General features: G+C 40.4%; 2 protein-coding genes across 2 annotated transcripts; both read right to left on the reverse strand.

The window, feature by feature from the left end:
- Positions 1 to 6,208, reverse strand: vps26a (VPS26, retromer complex component A). Its single transcript, XM_080849264.1, has 9 exons — positions 6,127 to 6,208; positions 5,149 to 5,298; positions 4,733 to 4,808; positions 2,736 to 2,892; positions 2,314 to 2,478; positions 1,547 to 1,653; positions 1,309 to 1,377; positions 1,068 to 1,210; positions 1 to 876 (listed from the first exon to the last, which is right to left on the reverse strand). Exons 1-9 carry the CDS (start codon positions 6,127 to 6,129, stop codon positions 763 to 765), a joined length of 984 nt encoding a protein of 327 aa, XP_080705390.1. The 5' UTR covers positions 6,130 to 6,208; the 3' UTR covers positions 1 to 762.
- Positions 6,209 to 7,626: 1,418 nt separating this feature from the next.
- Positions 7,627 to 11,389, reverse strand: srgn (serglycin). The gene is made up of 3 exons (XM_080848704.1): positions 11,263 to 11,389; positions 10,605 to 10,752; positions 7,627 to 8,969 (listed from the first exon to the last, which is right to left on the reverse strand). Exons 1-3 carry the CDS (start codon positions 11,327 to 11,329, stop codon positions 8,726 to 8,728), a joined length of 459 nt encoding a protein of 152 aa, XP_080704830.1. The 5' UTR covers positions 11,330 to 11,389; the 3' UTR covers positions 7,627 to 8,725.
- Between the last annotated feature and the right edge of the window lie 3,570 nt (positions 11,390 to 14,959).

A 14,959-nucleotide genomic window follows, 5' to 3' on the forward strand; every position in this document is an offset into this window, starting at 1 on the left:
TTGTAGCTACATTGCTTTTAATCCATAGCTTCTCTTGCAAAACGCATACAGTATCTTCAAATATATATATAATTTTTTGTAAATCAAAGTTGCCACACAATTCGTAACAGGTTTTGTGAGAGGGACTAAAAAAAACAAAAACAAAAAGCATACAAATTAGACACTTAATATAATTTACGATATAAATCTTATACAGCTTGCGGGTACATTCCAAATATGGCACCCCTTGGAACAAAGTATGCCTGTTTTGCTACATAATGTAACCTTGAAAATGTGTTCCACAAGTGTGATGAACCGTAAATCTAACTTGATTCAACCAATCACATGCATTGTTTGGCTCTCTGCAATATGAAAAGCTGCTGTAATTTCATATCCCACCTTCTGGGTTGATCATTTCGATTAGAATACATTTTGCTTTTGTCTTTAACATAGGGAACACAGTGTACTCCCGAAAGAAAAAGAAAATGCAATGAAGTTTGCAATGAATGGTAGTTTCTGTTGGTTCCAGTGTTTTCGAGTATTTGTGAGTGTGTCTGTGTGTGTCATGAAAGAAGACTGGTCCTTAATGCTATAAAAGACTGCTTACAGTGGACGGCAAGGTGAACGCAGCCTTTTCAAGCAATCAGGGAGCACATCACCACACGTTAAGGTGGAGCATGTGGTGGAGCCTGGTAAGGAGTCATGGGCTTCTGGTTAGATTACCCTCTGGGCTGATTGTGTGCCCCTATCCACAGATTCTGTACTCTCCTCCCTCCTGACCCCTCACATCTCAGGCTGCTCCGCAGGAACAGCCGTCCGTGGCTCAGGAGACTCGTAGCGCTGGTGGAAGTTGCGTTTCCGCATTTTCTCTGGGGCCTTCCTCCACAAGACAATTTCCTGTTCACAGGAATGGGGAAATGACGGTCACACAAGAAGGGGCTACTGCAGAAGATTCAATGAAAGCAGTCTACAGCGGATGTACACATTAACGCGCCCTCTCTCTCTCTCTCTGTCAGACTTATGTGTAAACTAACTTATGCTGCGCTTCACCTTCACATCAACATTAGGGAGAGCGGCTTCTTGTGTACCTGTTGTTTGAAGTACCGCCGGTCCTCCTCATCCACCAGCACTAGGTTGAGGAAGTAGCGCACTGAGAACTTCTTGTTGACGTCTCTCATAGTGGCGGTGAGATCGTAACCGGCCAGGAAGAGACGGATGGGGATAGACTCTCCTAAAGGTCATAGGGGTCAAAGCAGATGGTTTTGGGAAACTCAAGCCAGAGGAATGAAGACGTAATTAGTTGCAGCAGTTCCCAGTGGTCAGTGTTACCTTTTACTGGTGCCCCATCCATAATCTCATACTTGGCTACAGTCTCAGTCTCTGTGGTTGTACTGGGACCTGGAATGGAAATACAGAGTACAAAAATAAATGTTAAGTCTGCGATGTATCAGGCCCTTCCTCAAAGAGCATAACGTTTATATTTACGGATGTTCTCTTGACGGTAAGGAGATATTCAATGAATGCGTTTGCTCACTCCCGGGGTGAACTTCATATCTCCATATCTTACCAATGCCCGTCATTTCTTTCTTGATCAGCTGCAGTTCCATGTGTTGGATCTTGATTCTCACCAGCAGAAAGTAGATCTTGCCCACAATGACATCTTTTAAGTGGTACCTGAGTACATGACACAAATGGGCCAGCTTTGTAGATAAGACAAAAAAAATTGTGACAGGTGGGTCCTAAACACAACTCCAACTGACATGAAATAAGAACCTGTCTGAGGACTGGTGTATCAATGTCAATGTAACTTAAGTTAGTAAAGCCCTCAAGCTGGGCTAAAATGCCTTCAGTTCAATTCAATTAATTTCAATTCAATTCAATTCAATTCAAATGTATTTATATAGCGGCAAAACAATAAAATGGTCTCAATGCGCTTTACAGATCTCAGTGCCTGAACCCCCTTAAAGCAAGCACAATGGCGACCGGGTAAAAAACTCCCTGTTAATCAGGAAGAAACGTTAAGCAGAACCGCGGCACATAAGGGGGGGGAATATTCACATACTTTACGCAATCAAAAAAGGAGAAATTTCGCTCCTAAAATCCCACTAAAGTTCACAAAAACTAAAACACAGAGATGTCTGACAGATCCTCTTCTGAGTCTTAATACATAACCACTCTAATACAGGACATAGTTTAATATATGCAGATAACTTGACAACCAAAGGATAACAAATTAAAAGGCTTGGATAAACACTGGAAATCGTGGTTGTAGTTTCATACTACGACACTGATTGCAAATGTGATAATGATAAGATCTCATAGCTGATCACTTACTTGGACTTGTTGTATTCAAACTCTATGTGCAGGCAGTCTTCAATACCCACTTCCATCTTGATAGAGTTGTTGACGTCAGGATAGGTGGCCAACTGATGCACTATAAGATCATACTCCTTCACCAAGTCAGACAATCTTCTCACAATAGTAACTTTGAGAAAGTATCTGTGGAGAACATTATCATGTGTGAGAGGGAAACAATGCTCATCATCAAATATCTATGACGCATACACCCTTGTGTATGTCTAGTAGTTGTAGAAGAACTGAAAACAATACCATGTATGCATAGTTTAACTATTTATACATTTGAAAAAAAAGGATGATCTTAATTCTGTCATGCAGAATCGCAAAAACAACTGTTAATAGATCTCCTAGACAGTTCTGTGGATATGACATGCCTAACCCAGACGAAACCCACAGACCTCAGTCGGACATTGGCTCCTACGTAGGACTCGTATGGTTTCTCCACCTGCATGAACTCAAAGTCATAGCTTCGGTTCTGGGTTAGTTCTCCTGGAAGGGCCAGCTCCTTCACAAGGTTCACAAATTCGTGCGTGTTGCTTTTGTCACTGAAGAGCTCTGCACACAGAGAATTTAGGCTCAGTTTGTTTCCTGACTCTCATTAACACCTCAGTGAGCCTTTAACAAGCAGCATTATTCAAAAAACTATACAATATGTAAGTATTTCACTTTTTACATACACACTTCTACTCTTAACATTACTGACCCTTTTATTAATAGGGGAGACCATGAACAGTTGTAACACTTTTTTCTTTGCCTTGTATTTTTCAAATAATTGGAATAAGTGACTGCTTTCCTTTTATCATATATGCAACAGATACCTTTCCTTTTACAGCAGCAGCCATGCATTATTCAACACATAAAAGTAGATAATGGTTTTTCTGGAAGTTGTCTTTTCAGCATTTATTTTCAAAATGCCAGTGGGACAGTTGCTTACAAACCAAGGGTGTATCATTTTGGGTGTCATTCTTGACAGTACTTTACACTTCGAAGCACACATCATAAAACCAATCATATAATCAATGACATCACTCAGTCAGCTTTTTGAAGGCGCAATATAAACCGGCTAGGCTCATCTTTTACATGAAACTGTACTACTATTTTTTGTACACGCTCGACACATTATGTATTGACTACTGTAACCCTATCCGCTCTGGTCTTACTCCCAAACTCCTCTATAAACTTCAACTGGCTCAGAATTCAGCTGTTCTTATCATTACCAGAACCCCTTCTATAGAACATATAACTCCTGTCCTTCAACCACTTAATTGGTTACCTGTTAAATTCTGTTTCGATTGCAAGATTTTGCTTCGTACTTTTAAGACTATAGGGTTAAGAGACTCTTTGAGATCTAGCACCTCCGTATCTCTCAGATCTCCTTCACATCTCCACACCCTCTCGAACCCTTAGATCCTCCTTCACTAATCTCACTATATCTCCTGCCCACCCGACTACCATGGCGTTTAGAGCCTTCACCCTGCTACCATGGTGTTTAGCGCTTTCATCCTGCTACCTTGGTGTTTAGAGCTCTCACCCTGCTACCATATTGTTTAGAGCTTTCACCCTGCTACCTGCCTACTCTACATCACCCTTGATACAACGCTGTTATTTTTCCTTAGTCCAGTGCGTGTCTATCTGTCAGAATTATTCTGTATGTAAAACAGGGTGAGCAGTTTTGATTGAGCCTATTGTATTTGGCCAGCTTCGTTTGCATGTGGAATCTCTGCTTGCAAAAGTGGCTAGCCTATTTCACTTATAAGCTGCGATTTGTAGTTGAAACCAGTTGTACAAACTAAGGTTACCTTATGTTGTAACTTGTGTTCCCTTCAAAACGCATCAATTGTGCAGTCAACTGTTTGTGCACAACATAAAACTAACACAACTTTTGACCGAGATTGAAGCTGTAATTTGAACGTAGCATGCTGAGGCCATCACATATGCTGTCAATTTCATCGGATTCCATTAGACACGAGATAAGACCTTAAGCATGTTACAACACTCTCCTTGTTACAACTGTACTCGGTCTCCCCTTCCTACTTGTGGCATTTCATAATCTTATTTTTAATCTACACTTGTTCTTGTGTTTGTGTGTCATTTCAAGCAGTCCAGCACTCCATTCAGTTATTTTATAAATACACATCAAAGAGCAGGTTACAGGATAATAGTGATAGTGAATTGAGTTTTGAATGTACTGTGCTGCTCCACATTTCCGTACCTTCACATGACCACCACATGGTTTGCTAAGCTAAGCTTTCCACAGCCACACCAAATTAGAGAAAAAAAACCTGGCCAGGAATTCTTGTGGAAGTGCATATAAACACATGAGATGGAGGAGTTGTTTCAATGAAAACAGCTAAATGCATCTGACAATATGTGATAAAAAAAAATCACTTCTCACCAATCTGCCCAACAAACTCAATCCGGATTCCTTGATGCTCTAGTCTCTTCCCTGTCTGCTTTACATTGAGATTGACCTTGACAGAATCACAAAGGTAGAATCACATAGTTAAAAAAATATATACATATAATAAAAAACACAAAACTGTTTAACCCTTGAACGACCTGCGTTTTTTTTACCTGAATACGGCCTGATTCAGAAATAAAGCAATTTTACATTCCGCTTAAAAAGACTAAGACCAATTAATTGTTTCTCTTCATATTGCCTAAATGTTTTCCTTTACTCCACTGCTAGTACTAGGGTGACATGATAGTGCAGTTTATTGATACATCAAGGATTCAATACTGACCTCAATAACGCAACTCGGTGTGTTAAAATGTGTTTGACAAGATCAACTGTTTTACTGGTTGTCCTACCTTCCCTGAAACAGACTCCCCGTCATAGAACAGATAGTGCTTCTCCACTTTGCCATCTTCAGTCTTGAGCTCCGCCGTCTTCCTCGTCTCAGCATCATTGAGTACGACATCAATTTCACACACTGGACTGAATAGGCCTCCCAGGAAACTCTGAGAAACATTTTAAGGTATACTGAACATATAAACGTATACATTAAATGCACCCGGCACAGTTTCGAACGCTAAATATCCAGTACATCGACTACTCCGTAATATTTTACAAAACCTTGGCTGTTACTCGGCCATGTCATTTCAATCAACTCTGTTAGCCTACTTGTCTTAGTTAGGCAAGGCAAGCATCTAAATTCAACAGCAGCGCGTGATGTCTTGGCTGACAAGACTGACGTTAGCTCAATAAGCTGTATAATGCACACTCGCAATATGAATCGTAGCTGGTTGCCAAACTAAATAGTGTTTGCGGAGCATTCAGTTCACAACGCCCCAACTCTGTTACAGCGCCCGACAAATAAGCTAGCAATGGCAAGAATAATTTAGCAATAGCTCCATCCACTAATAGATCCATCCACTTACGCGTTACCATTCCCCCCACAGATATACTGACGCTAGCTAGCTAGGTAGGTGTTTTCATGTGAATCATGGCTGCATGTTTGGCCATAATATTACACGACCCCTAACATTTGTGAAGAAACAGCAGGCATCACAATTTTCATACATTTTATGGGGCCCCTGAGCACTCCACCCACCAAAACAAATCAGTCTCTGACTTCCCTGGCCTTAGCAATCAAATGGGTAAGCTGTACGGCAGGCTTGTCGCTTGTTAGCACGCTAATCAGCTGAGCAAACTACGTTGGCTTGCAAGCTAACATCTGCCGAGATTTTCTTTTAACAGTGCTCTCTTTCATTGTCAGTGGCCGATGCACCCCGTGCATGACCACTAAATTGAAACCCTTAGATTCAGGTCTATATCTCATGACTCACCATTTCAACCCGTTATTAAAACAGTCCAGGATACCTCTTCGACTCCAAAGATGATTGAACTGCAATTCCATTGACTGTGAACTGAGGAAACACTGGGAACACTTGCGTCAATATGCCTTTCAAAATAAAAGTTACGTTGGAAATCAAAACAAGGAAGGCATGATTTTTGTCACAGCAATCCTTTTTTTACATTAAATATTTCATGCAGTTGTTGATCCATGAAATAGCTTTACTGAGAGTTCGATACATCGCACCCAATATTTCTCTCTATTTATGTAGTTCAGTCCTAGGCTATTTTGATGATGATGACAAACAAGAAATAAACAAGAAATAAATAAAAAGAACTTTCCAAAAACAAACCAGAGAGTACATGGCAACAGATTCCAGCACCCATGAGTTTGAGTATCTTTGCTGGCCCATGTTCCATGTCCGAAGTTGAGAGTTTGAAACTGAGAGGGGACTGTGCTGTCACACAATACGGTTACAGGCCTACATATGATCTTCACATTTTTAAATGTTGTGATCAATGCTTGTTTTCTGGTTAAAAGTAAAGCAAGATCCACGAAAGGCTGTTATATTGCTTGGAGGTATAGGCATGGAGAGAAAGACTGATTAGCATTTCTATACATGTCAAGGGTCAGTGCTGTTATGACAAACTCAGCCTATGCAAATTCACAGTAATCACATTTCCTTTTTATCTGGCTCACTTCTGACACCAAACTGAAAAGAGCCAGTTACCTGAGCACCAAATGACATATGACTGGGCTTCTCTGCTACGCTGCACTTATGCATGGACTATAAACCAGCTCAATAAAAGCAGATAATGAGGGCGAAAAAACCTGTTCTGCACTTCTGAGAGACTATATAATGAAAGATTGGAGAATGACACTTGGTTTGCAATTGCCTTCTTTCGATTTTTTTTAGACACTCGAGCTTTTACTTTGACAAAATAACTTTTTAGACTGGTCCTTGTTGCATGTTTCACGGAGAAATGCAACCTAGCATACTTTATCATGTGACTCATCTGTCATATGATGTACACTTTGTCGGTCCAATTCCACAAAATCAACAGCGCCAACTTCTGCTTTTTGTCATAGCCTACTTACTAGTTTTACTTTGTGTTGGTAAAGAATTGGTATACATGAACTATTTTATAAATTGTGTGCAGATAATTGAGCTAAGCAGAGAATTAATTAAAGGGAACCCCCCTTTTAAAAAAACCTGGGCCCTATTTCTCATATTTGTAGGTCTTGTTATAGGGAAAACGCTACAACCGGCAACCACAAAACGGCACAATGTAATCACATCGGGTAAGGATATGCTTTAACTTAACTTAAACATTATCTTTTACATGACATGTCAATTTATGAGATTGCGGTCAAGATTGTCACTGTAATAGACCAGGACCACTGTGGAATTTTGAAAATGAATGGAACTCAGAGACACTATGATGTGAGCTCAAGTTCAACAGCACGTCGTGACCCATAAAAGCCAAGATAGTTTTCAGATTTTTTTTTTTTTTATTGAGCAAGAAATAACCTTTTAAAACAGACAGATAGTTAATAGTTGAACAGGAGACGAAAACCAAATATCTGAAAGAGTAAGCCTGTACAACACTGCAACCTTTATATCAAAAGGAGAACAACTTCTCAGTAGTTGCACTACTCTCTCATGACCTGTTAATTAATTTCTTCTTTGAAATGTTTATTTGTCAGATTGAGATGAAATAGACAGAGACAGAGAGATTAAACTTCATCGACTTATTACACATTAACCATCTGCTGAGATAAGAAAAAAAGAACTGACATGGCTTTGTCTATCTTTCAACACAATTTATTAGATTGTATGGATCAACAGAGTGGGGAAATACAATCTCATTACATTTAGACCATTTCAGAATTAAGCAACTTCACCAGCAATGAAACATTTATCTTTAAAGTGCCTTACCTTTACACAGTTCATTTTATGCATAGTTTTGTTCTTTCAAATCAACTTTGTGTGACAGTGTGGTCGAAATGTACAATGTTCAACATACTCTGCACTAACTGTGAAACCAAGGTGTCTGAACTCGTATGTGTTACTGACAAATGTGCAGTAAGTTAAGTGTAAATATGAAATGTTCAGTATTTAGTCTATAATGTACTTTGAACTCAAAACTAAATAAACAACAACAAATAACAAATACTGATATAAAAACTGCAAGCAAAAGATGTACACCCAACTTAAGGCATACAGTTGTGTAATAAACTTATCAGGTATAGATATCACAATTTTGGTTTGCAGGAAAGTGCATGTTTAGTTAAATTCAATAACATATTGCCATAATTAAGGGGACTAAGATATAGCTAAGGTAAAAAGAGACCGTGGAGTGCCTTAGTGGCAAACAAAAATACACACATTACAGACAAATACTGTTCATTGGTCCTAATGTATGCAAACCCACAGTGTGGTATAAAAAGCACACATGTGAATTACAGGCTTAAGGTAACTGGTATCAAAACAAAAAGAACTGGGATGAAACCATTTTAACGTGACATCTGCTCCTGAGTTTTTTTTTTATAAGTGACCAACACAGACCTGGCTGGCATTTTTAAGCAAGCTACTGTATGAAGTTATTTTCATACTCCTCCCAGTAGGGCACTTTTTCTGGGTAGATGATGTTGTTGAAATCAAAATCGGCACTCCCCTCCTCCATTCCCGAGCTCTCCGGTACGTCCTGCATTGGGCTGTCCATAACCAACTGGTCTCCGGAGCCGCGGTCAGCGAAGGCAGGAATGTGCTTTCCAGCCCCGGCATTGTCGCCTGACTGCTCCTCTGGTTCCAGGCCAGTGTCTTTTGGCAGTCTGCAAGAAAAACAGAAGCACAGGCCCATTCGGGGGTGAGTCGACATCCTCTTGGCCCTTCCTGTGATTTTTCATACAGCCCACCGGGAATGTTCCTTAAGCCACCCACCCCCACCCCCAGGATCTCCTCCCTCACAGGCCTATTGCTTTGCATGACCTAAACTAGACACAGTCTAAACCTTTTGAGGGTGTCTGACAAAAGCAAATGTGTGAATGTACTGAAAGGCACTGAGGGGATCCCACGGCCTACAGTCCTTGTGAGTAAGGACATGTGGGGCCATGCTGGGGTTCGTGCATGCATCTGTGAAGCCACTGATAGTGGCGGTCCTTGGGTCACTTTCTTTCCGAGGTGAGCTGTGCACCCCCTCAATTCAAATTATTTGTCAAATAAATTTCTGCATAGGCACCAAGTGTTGGCATGGCATACCCCAGTTAACTGCCACTGCCAAGTAGATTTACTGGTCTTACCATCTGGAATCTTTCCCATGCAAAACAAAACAATTAAGACTCCAAGTAGACGTGAGTTACTAATTTATTGTTTGTCCCAGATTTGGATGGTATACCATATGAAACATTGTGCCTTTAAAATCACTACCACTAGTGTTATCCAATGAACTATCAAACTGCCAAACTACCCTGGGCAACAATGTAATCATGAAATGTTCTCTGATTAACTGCTTAAACTGCCTGTTTAAACCTTAACGAAGGGTTGGGAGCTACTATAACATTTTTATATAACTCATATATTGAACTACCTGAGGCTGTCTAGATTTGGTCCAAAGAAATTATTGGATTGCAAGTGTCTAACGGCCACCTTCCAAGTCTGTGGAAGAAACCAAGTTTCTGACTTATAAAATCCTGATGCAATGCTCATTTCAGATGACTATAAGACTCAATAAGGAATGTTGGCTTATGGAGGAGATTTTGAAATTGGGGAATTACTGTTTACTACTGATGGCAAAAAAGCTTCTGTTGAATTTTTTTATTTTATTTCACAACCAAGGCTTGTGCTTGAACAACATACATAAAGGAACACACATATGACCACAAGCGTATTCTGATGATATGCAACTTCCGCCTCCAAAACCTAGCACCTTTTTGAACCACCAGAGGAAGCTGTTTGTTGAGCCATTTTTCGACTTCCTTTGCTTGTTGAAATTAGTCTTTACACCGAAGCCTAAGACCTACTTTGATCAGGAAGACTTATTGTTGACTAATGAACAGAAAAAATATTTGTATGATGAAGGCCTAAAAACTATCTTCAAACTGCACTGCTTCAGATAATCAAAACAGAAAATGACTCTTTGCTTGAAAGTATTCGGCAGACACTTCTCGTTTTGGCTTAGGGCAGGTTTCTTCACCAAAATAGATAATGTTGTATATGACTTGTGGATTAATGAGTGCCTACTTCAGATTTCAGGATGTTGTGAAACCACAACACAGTATGGTAATAGTTTGTGGAACTAAAATGACCTGTTTCCCTCCTTTAAGTAAAATTACTACTCAGCGCCTGTTATGGGTTAATACAGCTCATAAGCAACAAATCAAAATGGCATGTATACACAATGACAAAATATTTGAAGTTAGAATATTTCTGTTTCCCTCAGAATATTTAAAGTGTAAAGGTTTACTCACACTTCTTGGATAGCATTTTGTGGAAGTCGTTTTGGGGCCCCTGGATATTTATCCAGATTAAACATGGGACCTTTCTCTTGCACACAATTTGCATTCTTGACATCCGGACGACACTTCAGCCACATATACCTGCCTTTAGTAGGTGCTCCTAAAACAGTGGAGAAAGGTTAATCTCTGATACCACACAGCCATCATTTACACTGACTTTCAGACAGGTCCAATTGTAGCGTATTGAAAATCATGACAAAACGTAACTAGCAAAACGAATCAAAATATTCAAAATGTGTAGCCTAATAAAACATCGTAGATAATAACTGAAGGTTTGGTGAGAATACCAGTGGTTTAATACATTAATGTTCATCATAGTAAAACAAATAACGTTAATAAGTAAAGTTTAACTGCGAGACAAGCACGTTTACCTATATCGCGTGGGTCTCTGTACTACCCTGAACTCAACATCACCAAGTGAAGCGCTATGGCTGCTGCACATAACGGTACATTCAATTCATTGTTGTTTCTATTCAATTCAATTTAATTCATTGTTTCTTTACTTTCGAGTACTTACATTTTTTTTTGGTAATTTTCTAATAACACATTATTTAGAATAACACAGCTTATATTCTTATCGAGCTATTGAAGAGGTTTTCCCATTACTTACCAAGTACGGTTTCACCAATAAAGCACAGAACAGCCAGCATCACCCATTTTCCAAACTGTGCCATCATAAATTCCTCTGATCGCACACGAACAACAAGCGAACCAGTAAGTACGACCTCAGTCCAGTCAAATCATTTGCACTGTACAATAATACCCCTCAAGACCCTGCCCATATGCGTCATTGTTTCCTGAAATCAGCCGACGACGTCTTCGTTGGGCAATACGTTTTACATCCGCACTGGAAAGTACTTCCCAGCATGAAGCTCCCGTGAATCCTCAATTGCGTAATCATTGATGATATCAAATTTTCACTTTGATAGCACTTTAGGCCACTTGTTATTACTTGTGATGGAATGTGATGATGAAAGTGTGGACAGGATGGACTCAGGGTGTGTAAGAAGTTGCATTCCATTGAGGTTATGCCTATTTATTTATTTTTTGTTTATTTCTACATGGATAATTCTCTGTTCAGAAGTCACAGTGCCTATGGGGTTGTTAAAGACCTTATATTATCATATGAAAGCCTGCAGAACTGCACAGTCTGACAGTAGTAGCACAAAGTCCTGTTTGTAGCCCTCTGACAAAATGTCTCCAAATATTGGGGGGGGGGGGGGGGGGTGGGGGCAAGGCAACACTGATACATGATGTCCAGACTCAACTCAGACCACATCACAAATCACTGGGGTTACAACCTCAGAGGTTTCAGTCCCACTGCCATGCATGCTCACTGTCTCATGCTGCTATGGAGACAGACAGACAGACACAGCCTCCTAGGTGGGATCCTAAAGGCCAAGTCAAACAAATGGGTGTTTGGCTGTGTGGACAGTGAGGTGGTGTAACCACTGATGGAGTGCTGGATTAAATGTTTGACCTGTTGGTCATTATCCAGATCATTCATTGTTTTGAGTGGATAATTGGCCTGTTTCATTTCAGCATAGCATGAAGTTGAATACTATAACTGAAAGAAGTTTCATAGTAATATACATTATTGTGATGTCCTTGACATTACAGTCATTTTATGCTCCTCTACACACACACGCACACACACGCACGCACGCACGCGCACGCACACACACACACACACACACACACACACACACACACACACACACACACACACACACACACACACACACACACACACACACACACACACACACACACACACACACACACACACACACTAAAACCATGTAGCCCACATAAACACTGAGATGTAGATAGAAGAGAGGAAGAAGCTGTATACTTGTCATACCATTGCTTATGGCCTATATGACCTTGTAGTGCATAGTATCTAATACCTAATTCTTGGATAACTGTTTGGTCATTCTGTTTGGGCATTCTGTACAAGGATGTGTCTATATTTGGACATTCTATATTCTATGCCATGCAGGGATGTGCACATAAATACACCCAATTTTAGTAATTTAACAGGCAATATTTGATGGAAAAGGGAATTTCTTGAACTGGCATGTCTGACCACAGGGGCTTACACAGATGCTGTCTAGGGTGGGCTAGATCTCACCACGCCAGCCTTTACAAATAGTTTTCCAATGTTTTTCAATTGACTAACAGAACATCATCTGTCACAAACCAGGCCTAAAGGCATAGTTCTCACTTCCCACACAAATCTAAAGTGTCCAGAAATCTATAGGGAGTGGTCTAGTTATAATGTTGCAGGTGCTGACATGTTTCTTAGTTTTTGTTCCTTTTTTTCATGACTCACGTCCGCAGACCAACATTTCGATTCTAACATTTAAAAGATTCCCGTGTGAAAGATTCAGTATTAGGTGTCGAGGAGAATATGTCCATTTTTATTTCTACTTCTATCTTAAAACAGTATTTCTGAATAACACAAATAAAAACATTTGCATTGTTTTCTTCTATAGCCCAAGAATGTTTTTGAATACAATGAGGTCTATCATAATGGCAACGGTGAAGAAAAAAATCGAAGTGTTACAGCTTTGTCATTATGTGTGTGCCTTTAAACACTCAAGCCAAATTCTACTATCATAATAGGGCCAGATCTTGGTTTGGCTGAGTCTCTGTTGAAGGCAGTCATTTCACAGCCTCTGCACTTTAGAATGGCGTTGCTTTCTGTGTCATACGTAGCTTGGAAACTTTAGCACAGCTATCACTCAATGGTCTCAACATGCTCTGACCTATATTCATGGCCTACATGCTGATTACAGGGAACAAAAACAGGTCTTCAGGTTCAGAATGATGTTTGGAGTGTATGACCCTCTCAGAATCCTCAGTGCTCAACATCTATCTACACTGCCTTTGCATATTGTATTGGTTCCCAAAATAGTATGATACTGACAGAATGAATAGAAAGAAATTACATCATACAAGGGTTACTTGCTGTTCTTGGCAGTATCCCAAGAGTTCATTCTGCATTAACAATAAGTATAGACGTTTTTTGTTAAGATGTCCACTTGGCTGTTTCAATAGCGTTTTTCTTCAGCTGATAAAAGCTGTGAAATATAACAGGAAGCAGTTTTAGTGGGTGCTCTAATCTTCCCACAGGAAATGACATTGGCCTCCCCACGCAGAAGCACCCAACATATCCTGTCACTTGGTTCACCAGCAAGATAAGTTTCTGTTACGTTTATTCCACTACCATCAGCGCCGCTTCAGTAGACAGTTTCTCAGTGCTTATGCAGAGTAATGATTCACATAATTGGGATGTTACTGAAGATGTTGAACATGCTGGGCACACCTGCCTTACACACCGCTCGCTGCCAGTGCCCTCACATGTATATGCCTCAGTGGTACCATAAACAACAAACGCAGTAATGTGTGACACACTCATTTTCATGAGTGATAATGGAAATTCCCCAGATTAGAAGATATAAATACATAACAGCAAACCGAGAATGTGCTCTGTTGGTGGTACCAGGCCTGCCATTCCGGGGCGTCAAAGGGTACCGTTGACCCCAGGCCCAAGGTCTATTATTAAATAGTGTGTTGGAGAGGAGAGGTGTTTTGTGATGCACAAATGGAACCTGCATCGAGTGTGCATTGCCACGTACAAATGGCCAGTCATCGTTTTGTGTGCTGGGTGGGGCCTTGGAGATCTGGTCCCCAGGCCTGAGCCAGATACACGGCGGGCCTGGGTGGAACTATAACTGCATTTGTGCTACCACACTCTCTGCAGGCCACAGCCAAGTCATGTGATTGTTTCAGCTGAAGAGACACTAAGCAATGCTCTACTTTCTTTCCTTCTTCCTTTCACTCTTTTCTTTCTTTTTAGTAAAGCAGTCATTGACAGGGACTCCCAGAATCAGACGAAGCTCTTCATTTTTTGTTCAGTCCAAAATTGCTAATTTGAGGCTACGTCAATGGCAAATCCCAGTCCGCTCCCCATCTTGAAGTTGCATTAAAATAACAAAGTTTGCTGCTCAGAACCCCAGCGGAATGGTTCTAGGGGACCTTGCATTACAAACGGATGGCATGCGGTCATGGGCAGCATTCACAGGTTTTTAGTGTGTGTGACTTCTTTTAAACGTGTCTCTACTCTTAGTTTAGGGTTGTAATGTGAAGACCTCACGGTCAGCTGGCTAACTGACAGTGACGGCAGTGGCCACTAATCAAACACAGACGTTGTAAAGTTTGGAAGAATTGTATTTTGCAAACTGCAGGTTTGCCCAAACTCACACAGTGAGGACAATGAAGAGTTAGGTGTCAACCACAAG

The sequence above is a fragment of the Sprattus sprattus genome (assembly GCF_963457725.1).
Source record: "Sprattus sprattus genome assembly, chromosome: 12".
NCBI classification, from domain to species: domain Eukaryota; kingdom Metazoa; phylum Chordata; class Actinopteri; order Clupeiformes; family Clupeidae; genus Sprattus; species Sprattus sprattus.

Coding starts and splice junctions, on each gene's coding strand:
- vps26a (XM_080849264.1), bottom strand. Junction 2,893..4,732: donor TGAGTTTGTTGGGCAGATTG/GTGAGAAGTGAT, acceptor CTCTGTGTGCAG/AGCTCTTCAGTGACAAAAGC. Junction 1,654..2,313: donor TTTGAATACAACAAGTCCAA/GTAAGTGATCAG, acceptor TCATGTACTCAG/GTACCACTTAAAAGATGTCA.
- srgn (XM_080848704.1), bottom strand. CDS start 11,329: ATGATGGCACAGTTTGGAAAATGGGTGATGCTGGCTGTTCTGTGCTTT. Junction 10,753..11,262: donor TATTGGTGAAACCGTACTTG/GTAAGTAATGGG, acceptor CCACTGTTTTAG/GAGCACCTACTAAAGGCAGG. Junction 8,970..10,604: donor CAAAATGCTATCCAAGAAGT/GTGAGTAAACCT, acceptor TTTTTCTTGCAG/ACTGCCAAAAGACACTGGCC.